The 13,916-nt window shown below is 49.8% G+C and overlaps 5 protein-coding genes across 5 annotated transcripts; 3 read left to right on the top strand and 2 right to left on the bottom strand.

Moving 5' to 3' along the window:
* Positions 1-2,048: 2,048 nt before the first annotated feature.
* VFPPC_01798 (DNA repair protein Rhp26/Rad26) lies at positions 2,049-5,537 on the top strand (the record flags this gene model as incomplete). Its single annotated transcript, XM_018281566.1, has 1 exon — positions 2,049-5,537. One exon carries the CDS (start codon positions 2,049-2,051, stop codon positions 5,535-5,537), a length of 3,489 nt encoding a protein of 1,162 aa, XP_018150339.1.
* Positions 5,538-5,932: 395 nt separating this feature from the next.
* Positions 5,933-6,636, bottom strand: VFPPC_01797 (40S ribosomal protein S14 (CRP2); the record flags this gene model as incomplete). Its single annotated transcript, XM_018281565.1, has 4 exons — positions 5,933-6,084; positions 6,152-6,312; positions 6,405-6,477; positions 6,570-6,636. The coding sequence occupies 4 exons, from the start codon at positions 6,634-6,636 to the stop codon at positions 5,933-5,935; spliced, it is 453 nt and encodes a 150-aa protein (XP_018150338.1).
* A 338-nt stretch (positions 6,637-6,974) lies between these two features.
* On the top strand, positions 6,975-8,474 carry VFPPC_18672 (60S ribosomal protein L7; the record flags this gene model as incomplete). Its single annotated transcript, XM_022430249.1, has 3 exons — positions 6,975-6,985; positions 7,556-7,667; positions 7,851-8,474. 3 exons carry the CDS (start codon positions 6,975-6,977, stop codon positions 8,472-8,474), a joined length of 747 nt encoding a protein of 248 aa, XP_022286007.1.
* Positions 8,475-8,897: 423 nt separating this feature from the next.
* Positions 8,898-9,683, bottom strand: VFPPC_13158 (iron sulfur cluster assembly-related protein; the record flags this gene model as incomplete). Its single annotated transcript, XM_018290935.1, has 2 exons — positions 8,898-9,269; positions 9,330-9,683. 2 exons carry the CDS (start codon positions 9,681-9,683, stop codon positions 8,898-8,900), a joined length of 726 nt encoding a protein of 241 aa, XP_018150337.1.
* Positions 9,684-10,381: 698 nt separating this feature from the next.
* VFPPC_01796 (eukaryotic translation initiation factor 3 subunit C) lies at positions 10,382-13,236 on the top strand (the record flags this gene model as incomplete). Its single annotated transcript, XM_018281564.1, has 3 exons — positions 10,382-10,736; positions 10,928-11,907; positions 11,974-13,236. The coding sequence occupies 3 exons, from the start codon at positions 10,382-10,384 to the stop codon at positions 13,234-13,236; spliced, it is 2,598 nt and encodes an 865-aa protein (XP_018150336.1).
* Between the last annotated feature and the right edge of the window lie 680 nt (positions 13,237-13,916).

The raw sequence follows: 13,916 nt of genomic DNA, 5'->3' as shown, positions 1-13,916 counted from the left end.
GTGCTGAGTGTCTCACACTTTTTTTCAGGCCCCATTTTCCCTATTTCTTTGTCGCAAGTTAAACCATTGATGAAACGGATCAACTTCGGGTCCGTGTTGCCAAACAACAACGAACAACTTGTCCAGTCACAATATGTTTGCCAACTCAGAGACTGCATCTATTTAAATATTCAAGTGCTTATTGTATTAGTGGAAATGATCATACTGTCTGTGTGTCCCGAATGACGCAGCACGTAGCCCAGCAATGCACAACTAATATGGCGCAAAAACTGATGCAGCAGCATTTTCTCTCAACCTGCACATGTGTCTCAATGTCAAGTATCACTGACAATTGCTAGGCTTCGACTTCTGCCCGGCATCACACAAAAGATCTCTCTCAACACACCATGACTATGCAAGCAGCTTCAAAGGAGACGGATTTTCGACATTTCTTTGTATGTCAACCGTTCATCCCAAAGAGCTGGATATCTTTATCAAAGGCACGTGGCCCCTGATTCTGCTACCAACCTGCACCACCGGGCTCCAACTGTGAACAACGCCAGAATAAAAGCCAATCGCCAATTTCATTTGCCTATCTAGGTAAGTCGTGGTATAATACTTACATGTAACAAAGAACCATTGCAATTGTAGTACTTGATAAAATGGTGCAATGTCCGTCAGGAACTGTTAGGCTCGAGTTAGTTCTCTCACTTAAACAGTCCTGTCGCAAATTGCGCTTAAACTCGACATCATTCGCCATTTGCTTTCTACTATATCGTTCAAATCACACTTTAGTGATTCACCAGCATACACGAGCCATGATTTCGTATCTACAAAAACGTGTCATTGCATGGTACCAATCCTGGACCGCTGATCACCAAACCCCTCGGCGGCCAGAGCTACAAATTGCAGAGCGTATTCCGCCATTTTACTATCTGCGTCTTCTACCCCAATATACTTTCATTAGTCAAAACTGGCATAGAGCAGGACTTTATGGCGGCTCACAAGCACAAGCTGTCTGGGTTCGTGAGCAACTCAGACTCCTCCAACGGCCTCACTAACCGGAGGCATGAAGAAATTACGTCGTTGCTATCTTGCATATGTGCATCAAAGTTCTAGGCACCTTGAAAGTATATAAGTTTCGTAGTGACTTCTAGTATTCGGGCCACAAGGAGAGTCTTTGATGGTTTTTTGCAACCAGCAGATTCAGTCAAAACTAGCACCACAAACACTTTCATCAACGACATTTCTCTAAATATACGGATTTACATCACGACTTATCTTTATTTAAAGTGCGAAATTTTTAAAAGTGCAAGATTTGGCAATGGCAGGTACTTGTCTCCAAAACATGAAAGGATACGGGATTGGACGGACTTCTAAGTTTACGTCTAACTTATTACTGAGGGGCCTAACGACGAACCAGGGCATAGTAAGTGAAAAATCTTGAACGGAGTGTAGACTTGACACGCCAAGTTATTTCCTTTTCTAGCACATCGATAGAATGGTTACAAGAACGAGGAAGAGAGGCATTTGGGGGAGTCAGCGGCGTGTAGGGTAGCTAGACCAATCGATGTCTCCATTTCGACAATCATCTGGGACTTCAAGGCAGCCACGGAGAGGCCCCACAGTGCTGACCAACTACAATGTGACTTTTGCCACCCTTTCACGCTATCAAATACTGGACATTCACGATTTACACTTCGAGGCACCATTGATGAACAACTCATCTGTGTCCACCATCACTTTTGTTGCTCATTTTTCCTCGCCCAGAGTTCTGTATCGCCATCTTCGGACCCGCAAGATCAAGATCGTCTGCTTTCAGAAGCTTGTGAGACAAAAATTTGTGCGTTGGGTTGGAGTTAGCGTTCTAAGACGCCGCTGTTCCCTGGCCGACCCATTTTGGTCCGCCGTGAACAACGGTGCACTGGGTTACCAACGACCAATACCCTTTAAACACTATAATCTCCAGGCATATCAATACGATGCAAGGGCGAAATAACCCCTTTAGACGTTAAAGCAACGGTGGAAGTACAGCAGGCTGAGCCACCGATCCTAGCTGACTCAATTCCATGGATCCTGATCAGGAACAAGACCAATCGGCCACAGGCGAAAGCCGTGAGCAATTGGTCGAGAAGATGGTCGCAGCCGCCCAGGAAGCGACTGGTGCTGAATCAACGGCTGAAACGCTCGAGACAGAGGCGATGACTGAAGAAGATGCCCTGAAAAATTTGACAGGAACCGTGAGAGATCAGGATGACTTGGAGCGAGATATCACCATCCAGGCAAACGCCGCTCTAATGGAGGCGGAGGACAAGAAAGATCAGAACCGCATCGTGAAGCTAGGTGCCACCAGGCAGAGACTTCAATCCCAGTTGGACAAGGAGAAAAAGCGCCTGGAGAGGGTTGCTGGTAATCCATATCAATCACGTAATGTGCAAAAAGAGATCGCAAAACTGGAAGAAGAAATCGGACAAATCTCAAGCGACATTACAGATTTTCAATCACGTATTGACAAGCGACATCGAGAGGACCCTGCGGACACCGCCGCTCATTCCAAGTCAACAAGGCTTCCTGGCGAGAGCCACCGAGAGTATCTCATCCGAACAGGAAAGATCACGCCGTTTGCAAAAGTTGGCGGACCTCGTCCTGAGGGAATTACTGGCCAGTTGGCTGACACCATATTGGAAGCCGAAGAAGAAGCTGCCGCGGAACAATATGATCAAGAGGCCGAGGGCCCAACATCGCACCAGTTGTTACGCCGACCAGGTTTCGCCGATGAAGTCGTTGAGAAAGAACCTAAAGCACCTGCGTCAGCTGCAGAAGACGAGTTTTCACTTCGTCCAAGAAAGAAACGAAGGGTCGAACGGGAGCGCAGCCCGTCGGCAGAATTTGAACCAGATCAGTCGTCGGCTTCTGAGTCTGCTGATGAAACAGTTTGGCAACAGGGCAATGAAGATGATCTTATTCGGCAAGAGCGTCGCAAAACGAAGGCCAAAGCCAAAGCATTAGAAGAAGAGAAAGTTGACCTCAGCAAGCTGGATGATGGTAACGAATCACTTTACCAACGCAGACTGAAAGACTGGATCTCCCGGAGGAGTCGAGCTAGGCGAGCTCGTCGACAATTGGCAGACGACGAAGATGCCGCAGTAGAGAGCGATGAGGATGAGGATGAATGGCTGAAACCATCACCGGACTACCCCGATCACTATATTGATGATGGCCTGAAACTGCCTGGCGACATACACCCGTCCTTGTTTGGTTACCAGAAAACTGGTGTACAGTGGCTGGCGGAGTTGTACAAGCAAAGTGTTGGAGGTATCATTGGAGATGAAATGGGTTTGGGGAAAACTGTGCAACTAATCGCATTTATCGCCGCCCTCCATTACAGCAAAACGCTTCATCGACCAGTCATTGTGGTTGCACCAGCTACCCTGCTACGACAATGGGTGAGCGAATTTCATCGCTGGTGGCCGCCGTTGAGAGTATCAATCCTGCATTCGTCGGGAAGTGGGATGATGAACCCTCGATTTGAGGATGAATATGATGTCGAACACTACCGTCCAGTTGCCAATAAGTCTTTGAATGCAGCTAGAAGAATTGTCAGAGGAGTTGTGGACAAGGGCCATGTTCTTGTCACAACTTATACAGGCTTACAAACCTATGCTGACGAGTTGTTACCGATATTGTGGGACTATGCGGTGCTTGATGAGGGACACAAGATCCGAAATCCCAACGCCGAAATCACTGTAACATGCAAGGAGTTGAACACCCCGAACCGGGTCATATTATCAGGTACACCTGTACAGAACAATCTGACCGAACTGTGGTCTCTGTTCGACTTTATATATCCGATGCGACTAGGAACCCTAGTAAATTTTCGGACGCAGTTCGAGATTCCTATTCGTCAGGGTGGCTACGCGAACGCATCCAATCTTCAAGTCATGACGGCTGAAAAGTGCGCTGAAGCACTCAAAGAGACAATCAGCGAGTACTTGCTTCAGCGACTGAAAATTGATGTTGCTGCTGACCTACCCGAGAAGACGGAACAGGTCTTGTTCTGCAAGTTGACTGACGGGCAGCGAAAGGCATACGAAACATTCTTAGGATCAGACGAGGTATCAGCCATTCTAAACAGACGGCGTCAATCTCTGTACGGAATTGACATTCTGCGTAAAATCTGCAACCATCCCGACCTGTTGGATAAGAGTCTTGGGAAGAAAGCTGGATATAATTTTGGAAGCCCGAAGCTTTCCGCCAAGCTGCAGCTTACCAATGACTTGTTGCAGAAAGTAATGATCCCAAACGGCCACAAGACGCTACTTTTCTCACAGGGCAAATTGATGCTCAACATAATCGAGAAGTGTATGCGAGAATGCGGCATAAGCTATGTTCGCATGGATGGAGAAACGCCAGTGGACCAACGACAGCCAATGATTGACAGATTTAATACCGATCCGTCCATTCATGTTTTCCTTATGACAACAAGAACTGGCGGTCTGGGGACAAATCTTACAGGCGCTGATCGAATCATCATCTTCGACCCTGATTGGAACCCATCTACAGATCTACAGGCTCGGGAGCGAGCATGGAGATTGGGACAGAACAAGCCAGTAAAGATTTACCGACTCATGACGGAAGGCACAATCGAGGAGAAGATCTATCACAGGCAAATTTTCAAACAGTTCATGACGAACAAGGTGCTTAAAGATCCGAAGCAACGGAGTTCGTACGATTTATCAGACTTGTATGACCTGTTCACGTATAATGCTGGTGATCAGGCGGCTGCCCAACGAAGCGACGTGTTCAAGGGAGCGGAAGTCGATATCTCGGCAAACAAGGACGGGACTGGTCCCAAGGGGAAGAATCTAGCACCAATTACCAGTGTTGGAAGCAAAGAGCGAGACATTGAGCGACAGGAACTGCAGAAGATGAACATCGTTGCCGCCATGGAAGACTTCAAAGAAGACGATTCTGTTCACGACGAGAGGCGAATGCTAGAGGGCATATTCTCACGCTCAGTGAATAGTGCATATGATCACGAGCAAATTGTGAATGGCCCTCAGAAGGCGAAGGCAGATATGAGCGTATTGCGCCAAGAAGCCAACCAAGTTGCCCGAGAAGCAGCCGCTCACCTTCGACATGCTGCCCAGGAAGCTCGTCGTGTACCGATCGGCACAGTTACTTGGACTGGTGAAGTTGGATCAGGAGGAAGACCAGGTGGAAATAGGCGACGTGGCGGCCCGAGCTCCGCCGGTATTATGAATAACCTGGCGAGTCGTCAAGGCTTGGATGGCGGAAGTGCCAGCAGTTCTCGTTCTGGAACCCCAGGGCTAGACAAGAACTTGAAGGCGAAGGATTTCATCGCGATGATCAAGACTTTCATAGATCGACATGGTGGACGAGTGCCCAGCAAAATGCTTGTGGACCACTTCAATCCCTACTGCCCAGGGAAGAAACAGAGCGATGAGTTCAAGACCGCTCTGGATAGAGTGGCAGTATTGAATAAGACTGGCGGCGCAGGACGGGGAATGTGGTCACTCAAGCCGGGGTTTAAATGATGAGTGTGGCAGAAGCTGAGTCAAATTTTCTGTAGACATGCCAGCGCGGAGTTCGGACTTGTTTATCACTTAGAGTAGACTTGTATGCCTCGATTGGCTCATACCAACATCGTTTCAAATTTCATTTTCACTGAAACGGATGATCGCACGTCACACAGGTCACAATGCAGGAGAGTCGCGGACTAGGAGTACTGTTCATGGGCCTGCTTCGGGGGGCGAATTCATATCCGTCTACCTAGCAGCTCGCCAAAACACCCGCTATTCGGATGTGACAGAGCACAGTAGAATGGGGACCAGGCACTATGGCCGTTCCCCTCGTTTTTCTCAACGCCGAAGAGAAACCAGATAGCGAAATTCCAGTCCAAACCAAGCCATTCCCATCGTCGTGATGGCGCTCAGAGACGGCGACCACGGCGACCACCCTTTCTGCGGGTAGAGTCGGAGGGAGTAGGGGTGACGTCCTCAATACGGCCGATCTTCATGCCAGCACGGGCAAGGGCACGGAGAGCAGACTGGGCACCGGGTCCGGGGGTCTTGGTACCGTTACCTGTAGAGAATAACACAATTAGAAACTGTTGCTTCAATCGCATTTATTGAGGGGCAATTTAACATACCACCAGTGGCACGGATCTTGATGTGGAGGGCGTTGATGCCCAGCTCCTTGCATCGAGCAGCGACGTCCTGGGCAGCCAACATGGCAGCGTAGGGGGAGGACTCGTCACGATCGGCCTTGACCTTCATGCCACCAGTGACACGGGTGATGGTCTCACGGCCACTGTCCTTCATGTTAGTTTCTGGAACTCGTTGGAGGTCGCAAGCGCAGTCCCGTTGCGAGATTGAAACTCTGCTGTTTCGGAATAGACGAACCTGAGATCGGTGACGTGGACGAAGGTATCGTTGAAAGAGGCGAAGATACGAGCAACGCCAAAGACGAGCTCGCCTATATCCAAAAGTCAGCTTCCAATTCCCCAACTCTGATGGCGCGAAAATATGCCATTACGACGGCATAAACTCCAAGTAAATAAAACGTACCATCGCGGACGGAGGGGCCCAGGGAGATGTTCTCCTTAGGGGCGGCGGTCTTCTTGGGAGGAGCCATTGTGAATTTTGTCTGGTTTCTCGACACTGGCGGTTGGAAATGCAGAACAATCTTTCCAATATCGTGATAGGCGCTAGAGTGGTGTGGGCGAGTGAGGGCGGGATGCTCAAGGGCGGTGGGGCAAGGCAGAAAAGTCCAGATTTTGTGTGTGGTGCAGGCAAAAAACCTAACCCTAGCACCAAAATTTTGGCAAGCGGGAAATAATCTCCACCGCAGGACTGCTCCACCCAGCCCAGAGAAAGGAAAAAAAACCGACCGACTTGTATTTCTCCTACCCTCCTTCTTTTCCATCCCAAAGCCAAATACTAACCGACTTCACCAAACAGCCAGTCGCAAAAATGGGTGCCACGTATGTTAATCCTCCTTGAGCGCATTGTCGATATGGCCATCGAGCCCGGTTTCGAGTTCTTTTGCAGATTGTCCGTGGTCCTCTCGCTGGGCAGTTCATGATGGTTCTCGTCTCTTAATTGAGCACGAGAGCTTTGGGGAAACTGCCAGCTCGATCTCTCTTTGGCGTCTCCCTTGGTTACTCAGGCTGAAATACTGCTTGCGGGCTGAGAGATGATGTTGAAGGTGTTGGAGATGAAGAAATTTCTCGTTAATTCTTCGCTCTAAAATTTATTGTCACGTCAAAGCACCGATGCTACTGGTCGGAAACACCTGTTGCGAGTGCCAGTGACTATTCTTCTTGAACATCTTGTTCGAGGTTGTTGTTGGATGAGTGTCGGATACTTTGTGGACAATGTGGACAACAAGAAATTGTTGACCAGATTTCCCTTCCAATCTCACCGATCAAATTCAAATTCGAGTCAGCCAAAGCAGAGAATGTCGCGCTACAGCCACAGTTCTCGCACCGGCGCTCTTGTTCATACCTCAGAGAGTATGCCGGACCTCGTACTAATCTGATTTCCCTGTGTAGTTCCGTTCCTACCAAAGAGCAGATCCTCGTCCCTGAGACGCTTCTCAAGAAGCGCAAGTCTCAGGAGAAGGCTCGTGCTGAGCGCACCGCCGCTGTCCAGAAGAAGAAGGCTGTACGTATTTTCTCCCTGCAGTTCCGTGGCATAATGATGCACAACACACACATCAACTAGACATTGTCAATGCTGTTGATATATTATACCTTCTTTCGGGTCTGATCTTTCGCCTAACCAAAGCCTTCATGTTTATGCATTTCATTCTGGAAATCAAGTTGCTGACTTTGGTTCTCGGAATAGGCCAACAAGGAGAAGCGTGGCGTCATCTTCAAGCGTGCTGAGAAGTACGTCAAGGAGTACCGCGATGCAGAGCGCGAGAAGATCCGTCTTGACCGTGTTGCCAAGAAGAGCGACTCTGCCTACATTCCTGAGTCCAAGTTGATCTTTGTCGTCCGTATCAAGGGTATCAACAAGATGCCCCCCAAGCCCCGCAAGACTCTCCAGCTGCTCCGTCTTCTCCAGATCAACAACGGTGTTTTCATCAAGGCTACCAAGGCCACCACCGAGATGTTGAAGATTGTCGAGCCCTGGGTTGCCTACGGTTACCCCAACCTGAAGACCATCAAGGAGCTCGTCTACAAGCGTGGTTACGGTAAGGTCAACAAGCAGCGCACTGCTTTGACCGACAACGCCATCATTGAGGAGTCTCTCGGCAAGTATGGCATTGTCTGCATGGAGGATCTCGTCCACGAGATCTACTCCGTCGGCCCCAACTTCAAGCAGGCCTCCAACTTCCTGTGGCCCTTCAAGCTCTCCAACCCCACTGGTGGTTTCCGCACCCGCAAGTTCAAGCACTTCATTGAGGGTGGTGACCTTGGCAACCGCGAGGAGGCCATCAACGCCCTCGTCCGCCAAATGAACTAGATTTAGTGAAATAAAAGTGGTTTAGCTTTAACGACTGGGTTTGGTGTGGCATGGACAATGGGAAAACTTTCTACGGCATGGGTGCTCGGCGTTTCGTATTAGGGTAATTGATTCCTTGATGAATGACACACAGAGTTCCACATGCCACATTGTGATCTTGAATGATTCAAGTTGGGTTCACTAGGTGATGAAGTCTTCCATATAACTATAGTCTTTCGCCACAGCCTGGCGGTCCTATGACCCTGCCTAATATCACCACGTTGTATGCATGAAACATGTTTATTCTATTAGAACCACACAGTATGTGTGTGAAATTCTATAATGCAGTATTTATGAGTGGAGCAAGGATAGTTTTCTCTCCCTTGGATTCTAATTTCAGATGTACACAGCCTTCGCCTTTTAAACAAGTCCCTGTCCCACCTCTCACATCTTGATATCAAAACTTGTACCACAACCGCAGCTACTGGTGGCGTATGGATTGTCAACAATCTTGAATTGTGACCCGATTAGTTCCATTGTGAAGTCCACCTTGCTACCTTTTAGCAAGTCCAGAGACGGCTCATCCAGTATTACCCTAGCGCCACCTTCGGATAATTGTGCCGTCGGTGCTTCGTCGGAGGAGTATTGGAAGATGGTATCATCGTCGTTTACAACAGTCGACCACTCAGACGTGTCTTTGGGCGGTATAGTGACAAGGCTCATGAGATATTGGAAGCCGTGACAGCCGCCGCTTTCTACTTGGATTCGGAGTGCCAGATTTGGGTTGTCGTCTTTCTTCATAATTTCTGACAGGCGCTGCAAGATCGAGGTGTTAATGTGAAGGCCTTTCGTAAATAGTGTAAAACATTAACATACCTTGGCCGCCCTGGGAGTAATCTCCAACATCATTTCCTTACCATCTTCGTCCGCCTGAGGATTGAGAACACACACCGTAGCCTGGCGGGTGGCGGACGCTGAGAAACCTCTTCTCTGCGGTTGACGTACAACACTCGCAAATGGGGTATGCTGTAAGGAACGACTGCTGTTGGGACCGCGACTTGTCGATTGCAACAGAAACGCTGCGCGGCAGTCGACCTTTTGCACAGTTCGTGGGAGCAGAAACTCTAGAGGAGCAGATGGTCTTTCGGCCGCGGTTGAGTAACCACGCTTCGCTATTTGGACGAACGACCTCGCGACCGATGCGCTATTCGCGCAGCCAACACCGACCATGGCGACAACTGCAAGGCAAAATTTGTCGCTGCGAGAGTGTATGAGCTGTGACGTCGGTGAGAAGTTGAAGCTGCTGAGAAATCAAGGGCATTCAATGAGTAACAATATTCCGAACCACCAACCAAGTCGTCAGTCGGCCCAGACGCTCCCGCCGTCAGCCGACCTGTTCGATGTGCCCACACTAATCAGGCCAAACGGCTAATGCGTGGCCGTTCAGTGGTCAACCACGCAACCAGCTAGCGCACATTGTGGCGGAGGGTACAGCATCTCCAGGCACTGTCACAGGCATCACACTGCACAAAGGTGCTGGTGTCAAGGAAAAACCAAAACCCGACCGCTGACCTAAGCACCCACAAAATTTCCCAAGCAAAGAATTCACAAGGCGAGACGGAGCCACCAGTGGCGGCACTACACAGGGAAGGAGGGGCTGAGTGTGAGCACCTGCACTGTGACAACTGTAACTTTTTGACTGTGCCTGCCTCCCTGCCTCCTTGCCTGGTCTGAGTCTGACTCTTCGCTAAGCCCCAAGTTGCGCGCCCCACCTCCCACCAAAAATCATCAATTTTCGACCCTCAAGAGCACGTCTCGATTCCTAACCCCGCGCATCGCACCTCGCGACAGATCCTATTTATCCCCTCGATCGTCCCGAGGCGACAAAATCCACCGAGGAATAGCGTCAAGAGAAATATTTGCCCACCATGTCTCGATTTTTCCGTGGTGGAGAGGACAGCTCCAGCGACAGCTCCTCTGATGAGGAAGAGCTCTACACCGACGAGGAGCAGCAGGAGCAGGGCGGCCTCGACCAGAATGATTCCGACGATTCTGACGACATGGACGACTCTGACATGAGCGAGGATGAAAGTTCCAGCGACGACGAAGCCGGTGGTGCCAACCGTTTCTTGAGGGATGCCGCTTCAGACAGCGACAGTGAGGAGGAAGAAGTCCGAGCCAAAGTGAAGAGTGCCAAGGACAAACAACGCGATGAACTCGATGCATCGATTAAGCAAATCGAGAACGGCCAGAAGAACGGCGACTGGACATTGATCTCAGCCGGTACGTGGAAGCCTCGTCTTTGAAAGACTGTGGGCATTTGCCCGATTCCTGTTCCATAGGTCGGGGCAGAAATTTTGGGGGAAGGGCGACTTTGCATGCAATATGCTGGCCCAGACAGACACAAGATGCACTTAAAATATTTGGGACTCATCATGATGCTAACATCAATTTTTTTTTTTTTTTTTGGACAGAATTCGATAAACTCAGCAGACAAGTGACCCGCATCCAAGATGGCGGCAAGACACCCAAGCCTTATATCCGAATCATCGCCGAGTTGGAGGATTTCATGAACGAGGCTCTGGCCAAACAAAAGGTCACACCCAAGAAGATGAACGCCATCCAGGCCCGTAACCTGAATGCTGTCAAACAAAAGATCAAGAAGACCAGCAAGGAGTATCAGACCGAGGTCACTGCCTACAGAGAAGACAAGGATGGCTTCATGGAGTCAGAGGACGAGGAGCCTGAGCCCGTTAAGAAGCCGAAGAAGATTGCCAGATTTGAGGAAGAAGTTGCTCAGCCTGAAGAACTTGGCGATGATGGTTTTGCCACCGTCGGCAAGGGTGGCCGCACTTTACAGTACACCCCCGAGGGTATTTTCAAGCACCTGCGAGGCATCATGGAGACTCGTGGTAAGAAGAACACCGACCGCGTTGAGCAGATCAAGGTTATGGAGAAGCTTGGCGAGATTGCCAACACTCCCTACCAACAGATCCGTGTTCTGCTCGCCATTGTCTCCGCTCGATTCGACCTGAGCGCTGGCACTTCTAATGTGATGCCCCTGGAACACTGGAAGGCTGCTGAGAAGGAACTCTCTACTCTCCTGACTGTTCTTGAGAATAACAAGGACTACGTTGTTGTCGAGAATGTTGAAGAATGGGACGACGACGAGAAGCCCCCTGCTCTCCAGCCTGGTGAGAAGTACATCAAGGTTGCTGGTAGCGTGGTATCATATGTTGAGAGACTTGATGATGAATTGGTCCGATCCCTTCAAAGCATCGATCCCCACACTTCGGAATACATCGAACGTCTTCAAGATGAGGGTGCTTTGTATAACATCATTGTCCGCGGCCAGCTCTACTACGAGTACTTGCGCAAGGACTCCGCACTGGAGATTCCTCAGGACAGCGTCAACAGAATCGTCATGCGACGATTGGAACACGTCTACTTCAAGGTAGGAAGCCATCCCAGTTATCAATTCATTTCTCAAAGATGCAGAAACTAACAAGACTTTTCGCAGCCTGCTCAAGTTATCAAGACCTTTGAGGAGAACTGCTGGAAAGCCTCGGGCGATAAGGTCGACTCCGTCATCACTCCTCGCAGCCAGTCCAGCGACGCCAACAACTTGGTTAATGTCCTCTGCAACTACCTGTTCAGCAATAGCGACGGCATTATTCGTGCTCGAGCCATGTTGTGCCAGGTCTATTTCCTCGCCCTCCATGGCGAGTACTACAAGGCCCGTGACATGATGCTCATGTCTCATTTGCAGGACACCATTCCCAACTTCGACGTCCTGACTCAAATCCTTTACAACCGAACTTTGGTTCAGGTTGGCTTGTGTGCCTTCCGCAAGGGTCTCGTCTACGATGCGCAAAACACCCTGCAGGAGATTTGTGGTAGTGGCCGACAAAAGGAGCTGCTGGCCCAAGGTGTGATGATGCAGAGATACAACCAAGTCTCTCCCGAGCAGGAGCGACTGGAGAAGCAGCGCCAGCTACCGTTCCACATGCACATCAACCTAGAACTTTTGGAGTGCGTGTACTTGACTTGCAGCATGCTCCTGGAGATCCCTCTGCTGGCCCAGACTGGATCCTCACCCGACGTCAAGAAGCGCGTCATCAGCAAGACCTACAGACGCATGCTCGAGTACCACGAGAGACAAATTTTCACCGGACCCCCTGAGAACACCAGGGATCACGTCATGCAGGCTTCCAAGGCCCTTGCGGCTGGCGAATGGAAGAAGTCAACAACTTTTATTCACAGCATCAAGATCTGGGAACTGATGCCCAATGCCGAGGAGATCAAGACCATGCTCTCCAAACAGATCCAGGAGGAAGGTCTTCGCACCTACCTCTTCACATACGCCCCCTTCTACGACACTCTGGCCCTTGACACTGTCAGCGCAATGTTTGAGCTGGACATTACCAAGGTTGCCGCCATTGTCAGTAAGATGATTAGCCACGAGGAATTGGCCGCCTCACTGGACCAGGTCACGAACAACGTCATCTTCCGCAAGGGAGTTGAACTCAGCCGCCTTCAGTCACTGGCACTCACACTGTCTGACAAGGCTAGCGCACTCATTGAGACCAACGAGCGGACTCTCGAGCACCGCACCCAAGGCACATCCAACGCTTTCGAGCGACAAGGCGGCCGTGGGCGCGGTGGCCAACGAGGAGGCCAGCGATCTGGACGTGGCGGTGCTCGTACCGGTGGCAACACTCAAAGACAAGCTGGTGGTACTCAATTCACTGGTGGTGCTTTGGGAGCCGCTGTTCGGGGTTAAGAGACCAAAGAGACTGTTTTGCAGTCCTGGTGGAGGAGAAAGGCATTTAAACAAACTTGGTATTTGGGCGTAGGCGCACACTTTTCGCGCAGCTTACGGCATACGGGAAGTTATTAAAACTATTTGTGGCTATTTTTCTTTGTTGTGTCCTAACTGTCATGCATGGAATGGAATGGGGCTTGATGGATGTGACGGATGACACGAGATATGCGGTCGAAACTGAGGATTTGCATAAAAATGCATGGCGGGGGCGGGTAGTTGGAAGTGTCAATTTCTCTCCCTTTGTCCACAAAGTTGTTTCGGGGGGATAGAGAGGTGAATACAAAAACTTATTCTAGACGTATGTCCACGACTTTAAGATGTGACGGTTTAGAATCTTCCACTTGTGTGGATGGAGCGGTGCTGCTGTTGCAACTACGTAAGGTGGCTCATAAGGATTGGAATGTGGTTTCCTTACTGGATTACCAAGTCTACATGTAGAGGGTTAGCTTCGTTGTTCTGTTTCGGGAGTCATTTTGCTACTGTAGTTGTAGGTCTGGCTATTTTGGATCAACTACCAAGTGGTGTCTTAACTTGGCAAGGAACAGACTCCCTTGTGTTTGTCTGGCACGGCATATCCTAACTAGTTTCGACGGCAAATCATATCTTGTATAGAGTTATAGCTTAATCAGGATTGGACC

The sequence above is a fragment of the Pochonia chlamydosporia genome, chromosome 1 (assembly GCF_001653235.2).
Source record: "Pochonia chlamydosporia 170 chromosome 1, whole genome shotgun sequence".
In the NCBI taxonomy this organism is placed as follows: Eukaryota; Fungi; Ascomycota; class Sordariomycetes; order Hypocreales; family Clavicipitaceae; genus Pochonia; species Pochonia chlamydosporia.
The sequence above is the reverse complement of the archived record's forward strand: the minus strand, read 5'-3'. Positions and strand labels throughout refer to the sequence as shown.